Here is a 14,390-nt window from a genome sequence, read left to right on the forward strand (position 1 = left end):
CATTTTTCAGACATTACAATATACTATGTCCTCAAGTAAAACATTCGGAGAGTCGTTAATTCGTTTAACCTTACCCAATGCTAGTGTAATGGTAGTGTAACATTAATGCCCATGTTTTACGGTTTTATGTTGAAACATTGAGACCTGCATTCGGTTTAACATAAACAAGACTTAATAAATACATATTTCAGTACTCACCATAACTTAAATGAAGAAAAATCTGTTTTGAAATGATGTCTGAACTTCTGTCGTCGTACTTCAGCATCGACTCCTTAGTCTTCTCACTCTCCCGCGCAGATACATTTGAATCCACTATACCAACCGTTTCTATGAGGTGCATGCGCCTTTCTGGCATGCAGTTTTTTTTCTCCGCAAGGCTTGTTCGGCAAACACAGATATTTCAATTTTTCTTGATGAATTGGCTGAACACAATTTAATATGTTCAGTGAATCTATTTTTTTAATTTTACCTTTAGACCATAAGCTATAATTACCCCAATGCATCTTTTTGTTTGGGGATAATTATTTGAAAGCAATTTGTTTAGTCAATATTTAATTGTCAGTTTCCAAAATTATTTCAAAAATTTTTATTTTACAGTGTATAAAAGCCAACATTTATTTTGAGTTCATGCATCCATTTCATGATTGAAGCAATGGAATTCATGTTTATGTACCATGTTTTCCAGTACCATTTTTCGGTTATTTCTGTGTACAGTAGCAGCATGTTGAGGCCCCTGATTATGATTACAAAGCTTTAAGATAAAACCTTTCTGTTTTCAAAGCACTGTTAGTTGCTAGTGTCAACATTCAGCTTGTACACTATACACTACTCTACAGTTTGCTCAGAGAATGAACTCACCAAGTGTACTTTCCTTATATTATATTACAGCACTACACAATTCTTAGGAGGGAAATATGTTATCCACCCGTCTAAAGGAACGTACTGCATTTTAATAAAATATGGGCGGCACGTCTGGTTTTGCCAAGTGTCACTCAAATAGACTAAAAACAAATGATTGCAGATTTTGAGGATGCACAACAAATAATCCTTATTTGTCAGACTGACGAACGAAATGTACATTTTCCGTCATTCTAAATTTTTATCTAACAGGACACAGATATCACAAGAATATCTGTTTCAAGACCTCTGTTAAGTTCTCTGTGTTCAGTCCTTCAGATTATGTTGTTTTCCCACTGTAAAAACATGAAAAAATAGGTATTCTATCCTGATTTAATTAAAATATCTCACTGTAATGGACTAAGCATCTCATTTTACATATTTAAAATATACCCATATCCATCTTCCGCCATTGTACCATGTGTTGTTTATATGTGGCATTATTAGAGCTAACCATTAAACAAGTTTATTGGTAGTATCCGACTGCTTACACTTCTGTGGAAGTTACTCCCACAATACACTGAAAACGTCATGGGGTGTAGGCAATATTAAATTGTTTACTGGAAGAACAAAAACCTTAAGTAGCTTAATATGGGGGTTTTGCCCTAGTAAGATCTGGCAACCTTATTTATGTGTCATGGAGCAGGAGACTGTAAATGTACATTTTACAGTTTCTTTTTCTGTGTAACGTTATCTGATGAAGGTTCATTTTTAAACACTAGTATGATATCTTAAAGCTAAAGCACTATGGCATAACTTAGACCAACGGCCACAAAATTGTAAGGTTAGTTGTCATTAATAGTAGTTCAAATTCTTTACACACGTATACTCACCTCGGATATGTTGACAGATCATAAGATAAGCCAGAAGAGCAACACTGGGACACAGCACCTTACATCCCATCTTGTTTATGTCGGTGGATTACAAGCTCCAAACAAGGCCAATGGTTTTGTTTTCGTTACTGATAAATATAAAGACATCTTAGCGTAAAGAAATGCACTTTTAAAACATGTACTTTTGAATAACTAAGACGTCAACACGTTAAGTGCGCAAAAAAAAAAAAAAAAAAAATACAGGAAAGATTCCCATTAGCCAAACCGGTTAGCCGCTAGCATAACACTCAAGATGTGGTTTAAATGAAAAACATGCCACATTACTTGACAACATGCTTAAAACGAGTGCATAAAATCGTTTTAGCTAATCAACAAAGCTTAATGTCATAAGGCTATTCGTTACGATTAACGAAAGTAAGTTAGTAACAAGAAAGGAAGGGCGTAATGGTTACTGCGCTTCCTCGTATGTTAATTTAATAGTCACAACAGAAACCCTAATCTAACCCCAAAAGCCTAATATAATTTGTGAAATAACAAATACTTTCATATAAAATAGAATTTCGTAGTCATATCTTTTTTCTTTCTTTCCTTTTTTGTGATATATCTCATAATAATGGCGAGGGCCTTGTTGTACTATAAGTGTTACACAGAGAAGCGAAAATTCAGTGTTTTAATCAGTCTTACCTTCAGCTGATTTAGAAGGTCTTTCGGTGTTCGATGATCGATTCAAACTAAAGCATATAAAAACCAGTATAACTTCCAGGAACGGATTACTGAGGGTGGAGAGGAACACTTTATTTTTTGTTGCTAGTTTCCCAATTTCCGTCTAAGAAAGGAGGGCTATACAATGTGACGTTATAAGAGGGTGCGCCGCTTCCATTCCTGATAGAACAATGTTGATCTTCCGCCGCGTTTCAAAATAGAATATGATTTATAATAACGAGAAACGTAATAATAAATGTTTATAACGTTATGATGACTTAACAGCAAATAATGATAAACTTTCTTGTAATAAAAACTTTTATAATATATCGAATCTAATATGAAATCTAAACTTATAATAATAAAAATAAAAACGAAGAAGTTAATAAGGAACTTTTACTGTTATTAAAACAGATTTTTGAGTATTACTGAAACTGTGTTGTCAGAATGAATACAAGAATTGTAGAGTGCCTTAACAATTACTGTTTTATTAAGCAGATCCATTAAATACAATTCTTGTGGCTCATAGCTGTGAAAATATTGTGGATTTAAGCATTGTATTGACAAATCAGAAGCCTTGGCTTAGAAACTATCAATTTGATGAAGATCAATAAGTGAACAACACAAGTGCTTGGCCTATTCTTTGGCCTAAAAGAATACACATATTCATGTCATGGGGCAAATCCTTGGTCAACTCCCAGGTATACACAATATTGCTTGTAATGTTATTAAATGGTTAAAACATTACAGTAATAAATGCACTTGTTCATTATGTCAAGTGTGCTAATGTCACCCCATGTTCTGTGATATATATGCATAAATGAACAGTAGGCTATATATTTGGAAGAAGCAGAAAAAAAAATTGTCACAGATTTTCTCCATGAAGACTTCATGCAGGGTTGTTCTCATGCCTGAAAATGAATAAAATAAGCAAAATGAATAATTTATATTAACTTGGAAATGTAATTTTTTTATACACTAAAACAAACAGGTAGATTTTCAAACTTCCAAAAGAACAAAAGAAAATAAAAAAAAGTATTACCACAAAGTAGTCTCTTAAAGCCATAAAATTGTTAGGTATAGGCCACTCATTGAAAATATTGGCTTCAGTCTGTTCAAATTTGGTGCAGTAAAGATAACACCAAAGCAGCAGATATGTGGCATCGGTGGAGGATGACTCAACTTATCCAATGCAACATGAATGTAAGGCAATCATAAAAAAAACCTGAATGTTTCACAACAATCAGTTACCATTGAGAAAGACCTAGAAGTGGTGTAAATGATTCCTACCCATCACAAAATTTCCTGTTGACTCACTACACAAATATGTCACAGGCAAACAGCAGTGGCCTGTACCATGATGGTAGCTGAACAAATTCAGAGTTAAAGGATTAGTTTTGAGTTGACAAAACCAAACCTCTACAATCCGGCTTTGTTGGTACCATGATGCTGTTCATCAACTTTCTTTGTCAACTCAGGCTTTGAACCTGCGTTCAAATGAATGTGCACATGAATGTGTGACATCACTGGCAAACAGCCAATCACGAGGCTTGCACACAAAGCAAGTTTGATTTACTTCTCTTGAGAGACCCAGCGAGATTAAAAACGTAAAGGTTTTGCTAAAGGTTAAGAGATTGAAGAATATGAAAAATTTTAACGTTATATGAAAAATGAAGGAGGACAAAAAAAAAAAAAATCTTGCTCTATCAGTGCAGTGATTAGTTGATACATTTGAAAATATAATGATAGAGACTCGAACATCTAAGGTCAAATAAACAATTTATAATAACTGTTAAAATAAAATTGCTTGTGTGTAAAAGATAAATAATAATAATTATTATAATAATAATATGAATCACAATAATTACATAAATCATAAAAAGGCTCAGTAATTATCATTAAAGCCAGACTTCTATTTTTCTTTTTTTTTAGCATTATTGACCTTTAATTTAGATCAAGATAAACTGGAGTGACTTTGTGTCAGACATGAGTCACTTCTCTCACATCTGATTGGTCCAACTTCAGTTTCAGCTCTCTAACCCAGAACATAACCTGCCCCGGAGCAGGTTAGCCATGGAGTTTAAGTTACTATGGCAATGAATGCCGCTAAAAGCAAAGCCACTTCAGTGGTACCTAAAACCCAGGATTGGTGCAAACTAATCTGAAATTTACCTGGCCAGCCAGCTAATCCAGCTTCATGGTAAAGGCTCCTCCATTAGCTTCATGATAAACAAAACACAAATGCAGTTTATCCAGTGTCCAATGTTTGGAAGTTTGAACAGGATTTGACTCAAGAATGGTAGGCAAGATAATCAGTAAATAAGTTTTGTTTTGTTACTCACAGAAAAAAAAGAAGTTTATATGAGAAGTGTAGATGACACCATAATAATTTGTCATTGTCTGCAGACATTTATATAGTCAAACATATAGCCAGGTCAGGGCACAGTTGTGGGCTTAAATGACACTCATAAATAGGGATCTCTAACATCCATAAAACTGTATATCTACTCAGTATATGTCTAAAAGCTAACAATTAAGGTAACATTAACACTTTTAAATTATTTAATGCTACCAAGTAAAATGTTTATACAGTATGCATTTAAATGAACTAATTTGTTACCATGAAACTACAATCTTAAATGTCTGTAACATTGCAGCATTCTGGGTAAATTTTAATTTAGGATTATTTTTTACTTCAGGAGTTGGTTAAAATTTTTAATTTTATATATCTTAATTCATTTACAGATAATTCTTTAAGATTGTACAGTATGAATAGTGTTGGATTCAAGAATGCTTTGAACTTACCTTTGTTTTCCAAGGAATATCCCATCTCACAACGAAGCTTATAAAGAGGGAGATACAGTATTTAATGTCATGTAAGTGCTCTCAGATAGCATAAAATATACTTTTGCCATGCCATGTTAAGACATTATGCATAATTAGAACTTTATGTAATTTAAAACTCTATGCACTGCTCCTTAATTCTACACTTTGTAATGCTAAATGCACAAAAGATCAAATACACTACAACAATAATCTAACACAATGCTACTATAAATGTTTATCACATTCAAAGTTCCACATAATATAAAATAAGCCAGTTATATTTCCATTTCCAAAGTGACTTGCAGATGAGAAAAACACGTGATTCATCATAAGATGGCAATGCCTGTTATACAAGTTTTCAGTATTTGTTCAAAACAATAAAAGCTAACACAGAGATATTAAGGGATATAAAGAGCATGTCCTGGAAGGTTTTATGGTTGATGGGGCAGCTGTATGGAGAAATTGTGATGAAATTTAAGGTTGACTGCAATCACGAGCAGATCTGTCTCCACAAGGCTGAGTTGAAGGTGATGATTCTTCTTCCAACAAGAAATGTCTATTAGATATGCTGAGATCTGAGCAGCTATCATTGGCATTGGATCTTCAAGATGGAATGAGAGGTAGAGTTGAGTGTCATCAGCATAGCACAGTGATATGAAAAAACATGTTTCTGAATGACAGAACCTAATGATGCCATAAAGACAGAGAAGTGATTCAAGAACTGAGCCCTGAGGCACCCCAATAGTTAGATGTTGTGACATGGAGAACTCGCCAAGATAGATTGAAGGACCTATCTGAGAGGTACGATTCGAACCATAAGATCAAGGAAAGGATGAATTTGTAGGCTTCTGGAGAGAAAGATGTGAGCGAGTATGTTTGCTGGCAAGATGTGTTTGATCTTTTGTGCACTGATAATTGTAATTTTATTAATGAAGAATGAGGCAAAGTCATTAGGCATGTCAGCAAACAGGCCAGAAACACAGAAGTAAGTTCTCAAAGCAACAGGTTTGACAAACGGGCACAAGGATGAAAGGCAATATTCTGAGGGTGAGAAATCTGAGGAAGTAGGGATTGAAGTCTCTTAGCTGAGGGTAACAGAAGATTGTCTCTTGCAGGTGATCAAATGAAGTAAAGGCGCAACAGAACATCTAGGGGTATGTCAAGACAGGTAAGTAGTCAGATGTGTTGACTGAGACTTTATCCAATAACTTAGGTAGCTGACTTGCTGCCTCGCTACCTCATGGCAATGACTTTGCAGGCAGTGTTTTTGCACAAAGGCACCTCATGAAATTGATTTCGGACAGACTTCTGAGGCAGCTTAACAGTTAAATGATCTACAACAAAATAGAATATTAGATAAGAATGTAATAACTTAATGAATATTTAATTATTATATTACTGATTTCTCGCTAGAACTAACATCAATAGTGCAAAAGGTTAGTCACAGAACACACAGGATTGTGGGTTACCAAATACAGCGAAGGATACATGCTGACTTCAAAATTCATTCAGAAGAAGGTACCTCTGGAGACGGGAAGTAAAGTAGAATTTGGATTTGAACGTACCTTGGTGCCTTCCTGCCTTAGAATTCTGCCCCCGAAGGCAGCATTTTAGAGTTTTTGGGTGCAGCATGAGAGTCTCTTACACCATTAGAGTTGACGAAGGAGGGAGAGGAGGACACAGGAGGGAAGATGTTTTAAAAAGCATGCAAGAGTTAGACAAATTCTTCATTTTGTTGTGGTAGTATGTCCTTTAAGCAGTGGATACTTTAGCAGAGAAGGAAGAGGATTTTTTGATTTGCACCACACCCTCTCAGCAGCCCTGAGATTAGAACGATGCTCCTGGAGAACATCAGATTGCCAAGGTCAAGTATGTGGAGGAGTAGTAGTTGGGTCAGGAGGAGTACTGTACCGTGTTGAGGTTAAGAGTGAGGATGAAGTGATTCGAGATCTGCATAAGGTCCAGTTTGTTACCTGATTTGTGAGTAGCCACAGTTAACACTCACTTGAGATTCAACGAAGCAAGCAGCCTGAGGTTTATTTAGGTGGACATTGAAATCTCCAAGCATAACCAGAGGAGTACCATATTCAGGGAAGTTTGAGAAGAACAAAACTCCTCCAAGAAGTAACCTGTTGGACCTGGGGGTCGTTAAACAACTACAAAATTAATTTTAAGGAGGTGGGTGATAGTAATTCAAAGTATGTGATTCAAAGGAGATGTTGATACCCAGAAATGGTAAAGAATTTAAATTCCAGTCACCTCTTCCAGTCAGATGGGGGTGTGGGAAAAAGAGAAATGATTGGAGAGGGCTGCAGGTGTAACACTGTCCTCTGTCTGTCAGGCCATTAGGTTGCGACTAGTGTCAGATGTAATAAAATCTGTTATGTTTACTGCAGACTGGCAACCCCCCCCCCCCCCCCCCCCAAAAAAAAATAGGAAAAGAAAATAGTGTATCAGTGATCTAAGGATTTCTAATGAACGCACTTGTCTTAACAGAGGGACTAGTGCATTACTAGTGCGTTTAATTACTACTAGGGAATTGCTTCACACGAGGGCTGCTGCAACTAATGCTTTTTTAAATACTGAAATACTGAATTCAGCTGAACATGCTTTACGGAACGTGCTTTACTGAACGCAACAAAGGGCCAAGAAAGTGCATGAAACGATGACAAGGCATGCAATACAGCATGTTACCAAACACCACTTCAATCAAAGTAGCAAAAGCACAAGCAAATCTTGTTTAAGTTATTTTTCTATTATTGGAGGTGCCTGACATTTGGTGTTAAGGCGACTTTAAGGTGTAGGGACACCCATCTGGAAAATGTATTGCAAAAGAAGAGTATTAATCATTAAGTATTTTATTAATTAACCGGAATCAACCCACAAGTGATTATTTTTCTTAATCTCTTGACTGCCATTTGAACTATAACTTACCAAAACATGTCGGTGGATCTGGTTTAAAGGTTCCATCCTCAGAACAATGAAGTGTGGATTGACCAATAAGATTAAGTCCTGGGTTGCATGTATAGGTGACTGCATCTGAATAAGCATAACTCTCCAAAGGCTCATCTTCAAGATACCCATGTTCTATAACTGGAGGTGGTGAACATTTCACCGCTAAAGAGAAAAACATATCCAAATGAAGAGGTATTTATAATTTTTTTTTAATTAATCCTCTTTTAATACAAATTGGAAATTGATTTGTGCTCTTCAATATCATATTTGATTGAAATGTAAGAATTGACATACGTTCACAGACAGGATCTCGGCCATCCCATCCCTGATCTCTGCATGTTCTTGTTGTTTCTTTACTCGCTAGCATGTATCTGAAAACAATGATTCTCCTCTTACCAAATACTCAAACACAGCTCACAATCTAAATTCTATATGGTTTAAAACACACTTAATCCAGCACAAAGAAAGTGACTTTCACTTACCCTTTATTACAAACTGGTTTAGCAGTGTCACCAAATAAATTTCCAGTCATTTCATATCTCCCATTAACAATATCCTGAAGGCTTCCACAGGATTTTCCTGTAATGTACAGTATTCAAGATATTGACTGATTTAGAATTAGTGCTCTCTAAATACTGTAATCTGTAATAAAATAATCATTAGTGTTGCTTTATTATGTGATACAGGGATTGATTTTAAGAGGAAATGTGTGATACTGTGAAGCTTCCTGCTGTCAGTGGCAAAACAAATGTGAGATGACTTGTTGACCTATAATATACATCCTTTCACATATCTCAATTAGACACAAGGCAATTTAGAGAAATGTACAGATGTGGGGTACTTAACATATTTAATGTCAGTACATACTTGTGCAACTGAGTTCCAGATTTGTCCACTGGGTTCCCTGACAGGTAACTGATTTAGATGCTCCTGAGTTAACTGGCCTGTGTCCAGTCATGCACTCAAATGTTACAGTGGATCCATCTGAGAATCTTTGAGTCGAGAGATACTCTGCTGTTAAAATGACATTTCTTGATGCAAAAGAAGGCTGTGTGCATTCCGCTGTGGAAATAAATGCAAAACATATACTTTACAGTTACATATACTTTACCATATATAAAATGATATGTTTAAGATTCAAATACCAACAGATAGATAACCATGATGGAGTATATTATATATAACAATATAAAATAATGCAATGGCAATTTTTCATTCTTAGCTTTATTCCATGAGCAAGCTGAGAACAGTGTGAACAGTTCCTTCACCATATGACATTTGAAAACAAAAAAACACTGTGGCAACATAAATTAAAATGGGAAAAAGATACCAGAAAAGATGCTTGTATAACAGGAAAAGTCTCAGAACTTTTATTTTTCAACAAAAAAATATGTTAATTTATTACTCGTTGATTATGTGGTTTTGGTGAACTATCCCTTTAAGTAAAATAAAATATAAGCCTATAAGCAGGGGCGGACTTGGACCAAAAAGTGGCCCTGGACTTTCTGGCCCACAGCAGGCCACCACATCATAACGCATCCGCCCCTGTTTTGATGTCATTTATTAATTTAATATTTAAGTATAAAGTTTGGGGATTTTAACCAATAGGGCAACTGATCCTCCGTTGAAACAAAAAAACCTGCGTGCAGCAGCTGTTCATTTAGCGACTTCTAGTGAGCGATACATGCTCATTACGACAAGTGATGGGAAGTTCGATTCTTTTCTACGAACCGGTTCTTTCAGAGGGTTCGATTCAATAAACCGGTTGAAAAAAACGGTTCGTAAGTTCGTAAGACAAAATGTCACCACTCTGACCGACGGACAACGGCTATCTTGATAGTAAAATTCCTAACTTACGTACCTTGGTGCCTTCCTGCCTTAGAATTCTGCCCCCGAAGGCAGCATTTTAGAGTTTTTGGGTGCAGCATGAGAGTCTCTTACACCATTAGAGTTGACGAAGGAGGGAGAGGAGGACACAGGAGGGAAGATGTTTTAAAAAGCATGCAAGAGTTAGACAAATTCTTCATTTTGTTGTGGTAGTATGTCCTTTAAGCAGTGGATACTTTAGCAGAGAAGGAAGAGGATTTTTTGATTTGCACCACACCCTCTCAGCAGCCCTGAGATTAGAACGATGCTCCTGGAGAACATCAGATTGCCAAGGTCAAGTATGTGGAGGAGTAGTAGTTGGGTCAGGAGGAGTACTGTACCGTGTTGAGGTTAAGAGTGAGGATGAAGTGATTCGAGGTCTGCATAAGGTCCAGTTTGTTACCTGATTTGTGAGTAGCCACAGTTAACACTCACTTGAGATTCAACGAAGCAAGCAGCCTGAGGTTTATTTAGGTGGACATTGAAATCTCCAAGCATAACCAGAGGAGTACCATATTCAGGGAAGTTTGAGAAGAACAAAACTCCTCCAAGAAGTAACCTGTTGGACCTGGGGGTCGTTAAACAACTACAAAATTAATTTTAAGGAGGTGGGTGATAGTAATTCAAAGTATGTGATTCAAAGGAGATGTTGATACCCAGAAATGGTAAAGAATTTAAATTCCAGTCACCTCTTCCAGTCAGATGGGGGTGTGGGAAAAAGAGAAATGATTGGAGAGGGCTGCAGGTGTAACACTGTCCTCTGTCTGTCAGGCCATTAGGTTGCGACTAGTGTCAGATGTAATAAAATCTGTTATGTTTACTGCAGACTGGCAACCCCCCCCCCCCCCCCCAAAAAAAAAAATAGGAAAAGAAAATAGTGTATCAGTGATCTAAGGATTTCTAATGAACGCACTTGTCTTAACAGAGGGACTAGTGCATTACTAGTGCGTTTAATTACTACTAGGGAATTGCTTCACACGAGGGCTGCTGCAACTAATGCTTTTTTAAATACTGAAATACTGAATTCAGCTGAACATGCTTTACGGAACGTGCTTTACTGAACGCAACAAAGGGCCAAGAAAGTGCATGAAACGATGACAAGGCATGCAATACAGCATGTTACCAAACACCACTTCAATCAAAGTAGCAAAAGCACAAGCAAATCTTGTTTAAGTTATTTTTCTATTATTGGAGGTGCCTGACATTTGGTGTTAAGGCGACTTTAAGGTGTAGGGACACCCATCTGGAAAATGTATTGCAAAAGAAGAGTATTAATCATTAAGTATTTTATTAATTAACCGGAATCAACCCACAAGTGATTATTTTTCTTAATCTCTTGACTGCCATTTCAACTATAACTTACCAAAACATGTCGGTGGATCTGGTTTAAAGGTTCCATCCTCAGAACAATAAAGTGTGGATTGACCAATAAGATTAAGTCCTGGGTTGCATGTATAGGTGACTGCATCTGAATAAGCATAACTCTCCAAAGGCTCATCTTCAAGATACCCATGTTCTATAACTGGAGGTGGTGAACATTTCACCGCTAAAGAGAAAAACATATCCAAATGAAGAGGTATTTATAATTTTTTTTTAATTAATCCTCTTTTAATACAAATTGGAAATTGTTTTGTGCTCTTCAATATCATATTTGATTTGAATGTAAGAATTGACATACGTTCACAGACAGGATCTCGGCCATCCCATCCCTGATCTCTGCATGTTCTTGTTGTTTCTTTACCCGCTAGCATGTATCTGAAAACAATGATTCTCCTCTTACCAAATACTCAAACACAGCTCACAATCTAAATTCTATATGGTTTAAAACACACTTAATCCAGCACAAAGAAAGTGACTTTCACTTACCCTTTATTACAAACTGGTTTAGCAGTGTCACCAAATAAATTTCCAGTCATTTCATATCTCCCATTAACAATATCCTGAAGGCTTCCACAGGATTTTCCTGTAATGTACAGTATTCAAGATATTGACTGATTTAGAATTAGTGCTCTCTAAATACTGTAATCTGTAATAAAATAATCATTAGTGTTGCTTTATTATGTGATACAGGGATTGATTTTAAGAGGAAATGTGTGATACTGTGAAGCTTCCTGCTGTCAGCGGCAAAACAAATGTGAGATGACTTGTTGACCTATAATATACATCCTTTCACATATCTCAATTAGACAATTTAGAGAAATGTACAGATGTGGGGTACTTAACATATTTAATGTCAGTACATACTTGTGCAACTGAGTTCCAGATTTGTCCACTGGGTTCCCTGACAGGTAACTGATTTAGATGCTCCTGAGTTAACTGGCCTGTGTCCAGTCATGCACTCAAATGTTACAGTGGATCCATCTGGGAAACTTTGAGTCGAGAGATACTCTGCTGTTAAAATGACATTTCTTGATGCAAAAGAAGGCTGTGTGCATTCCGCTGTGGAAATAAATGCAAAACATATACTTTACAGTTACATATACTTTACCATATATAAAATGATATGTTTAAGATTCAAATACCAACAGATAGATAACCATGATGGAGTATATTATATATAACAATATAAAATAATGCAATGGCAATTTTTCATTCTTAGCTTTATTCCATGAGCAAGCTGAGAACAGTGTGAACAGTTCCTTCACCATATGACATTTGAAAACAAAAAAACACTGTGGCAACATAAATTAAAATGGGAAAAAGATACCAGAAAAGATGCTTGTATAACAGGAAAAGTCTCAGAACTTTTATTTTTCAAAAAAAAAAATATGTTAATTTATTACTCGTTGATTACGTGGTTTTGGTGAACTATCCCTTTAAGTAAAATAAAATATAAGCCTATAAGCAGGGGCGGACTTGGACCAAAAAGTGTCCCTGGACTTTCTGGCCCACAGCAGGCCACCACATCATAACGCATCCGCCCCTGTTTTGATGTCATTTATTAATTTAATATTTAAGTATAAAGTTTGGGGATTTTAACCAATAGGGCAACTGATCCTCCGTTGAAACAAAAAAACCTGCGTGCAGCAGCTGTTCATTTAGCGACTTCTAGTGAGCGATACATGCTCATTACGACAAGTGATGGGAAGTTCGATTCTTTTCTACGAACCGGTTCTTTCAGAGGGTTCGATTCAATAAACCGGTTGAAAAAAACGGTTCACCGGTTCTTTTACGCTTGACGTAATTACGTCATTGGCATCAAGTCTATAAAACATCCATAAAGTCAGTAATCATAACTTTAGTCAGTTAAAAACGTCATAATCATGAAAAGTTGACAATTACATTTGCAACAATGCACCCAATTACAGTAGCAGCAATAATGTGCATACAAGGATTTAAGTCTTGAAGATATAAAATAAATAAATTAGGTGTCATCAGCGCAGAAACCATGATCCACTTACTATACATAATCCATTGCGGTGTATTTGTCAGTCTGCTTCATGCTGAATCACGCATGCGCAGTATCATCAGCTCTTCGGTTCTCGAATAGGACGCGTCCGACAGAAACGGTTTTCGGTTCAGTGCACTGATGATCCGAAAACCGATGCAACCGGTTCTTGGCTCGAGAACGAGAATCGCTCTAACCGGCACGTGCTGCATTTCAGTATCATCGGCTGCTCTACTCGTGTTCATTTTCTGTTTACTACAAACTCAATTTGTGAATGTGTCATCATTAACTATAAATACAGTACAGATATCTCATAAATCATCCCTTATTCCTATTAAAAATAAGAGTCTTAGAGTCTTAATTATTGTCCAACTTCCCTGAAAACCCATTTGGCCTATACATAATCTACAATATACAGATTAGAAACATTCATCTTAAAAAAAATAAAAATAAAAATAAAAAAAATAATATATATATATATATATATATATATATATATATATATATATATATATATATATATATATTATCACACTGCCGATTTTTAAAAAAATACTTGAAAAATTACACATATGCGGAGTATCATCAGTTCATCGGTTCTCAAATCGAATGTGTCCGAATGAAACGGTTTTCAGTTCAGTGTACTGGTGATCGAAAACCGATGCAACTGGTTCTTGACTCGAGAACGAGAACTGCTCCAACAGTGGGTGTGTTCGTTCGTCGTCTGACTCTGCTCGGTGTTCATCTTCAGTTCTCTCTTCACAACAGTTCAGTCAGTGTACTGTTTGAGTAAATGAATTACTCTGGGATATTGGTTTATTCTGACTCAGAGGGAGTGTCAGTCATGTTAAAAAAGTTAATAGCTTAAGTCATTTGTGGATTAATGCTTATTGGAGACACGAACCGTTTCAAATGATTCAGTT

At 36.1% G+C, this 14,390-nt stretch overlaps 1 protein-coding gene across 12 annotated transcripts in view; it reads right to left on the reverse strand.

Moving 5' to 3' along the window:
• LOC113070510 (complement receptor type 1) overlaps positions 1 to 14,390 on the reverse strand; it is a 47,158-nt gene that overhangs the window by 16,379 nt on the left and 16,389 nt on the right. For 9 of the 12 annotated variants that reach the window (XM_026243823.1, XM_026243824.1, XM_026243831.1 and 6 more), the window contains 5 exons: positions 12,324 to 12,518; positions 11,946 to 12,042; positions 11,758 to 11,834; positions 11,443 to 11,625; positions 9,081 to 9,275 (listed from right to left, as the gene is read on the reverse strand). In XM_026243823.1, the coding sequence (XP_026099608.1) occupies positions 9,081 to 9,275; positions 11,443 to 11,625; positions 11,758 to 11,834; positions 11,946 to 12,042; positions 12,324 to 12,518 (747 nt within the window). Of the gene's footprint in view, positions 1 to 8,192; positions 8,376 to 8,507; positions 8,585 to 8,695; positions 8,793 to 9,080; positions 9,276 to 11,442; positions 11,626 to 11,757; positions 11,835 to 11,945; positions 12,043 to 12,323; positions 12,519 to 14,390 lie in introns of all 12 variants that reach the window. The other 3 variants (XM_026243822.1, XM_026243821.1, XM_026243820.1) reach the window with 3 other exon arrangements.

The sequence above is a fragment of the Carassius auratus genome, unplaced genomic scaffold (assembly GCF_003368295.1).
Source record: "Carassius auratus strain Wakin unplaced genomic scaffold, ASM336829v1 scaf_tig00004557, whole genome shotgun sequence".
NCBI lineage: Eukaryota > Metazoa > Chordata > Actinopteri > Cypriniformes > Cyprinidae > Carassius > Carassius auratus.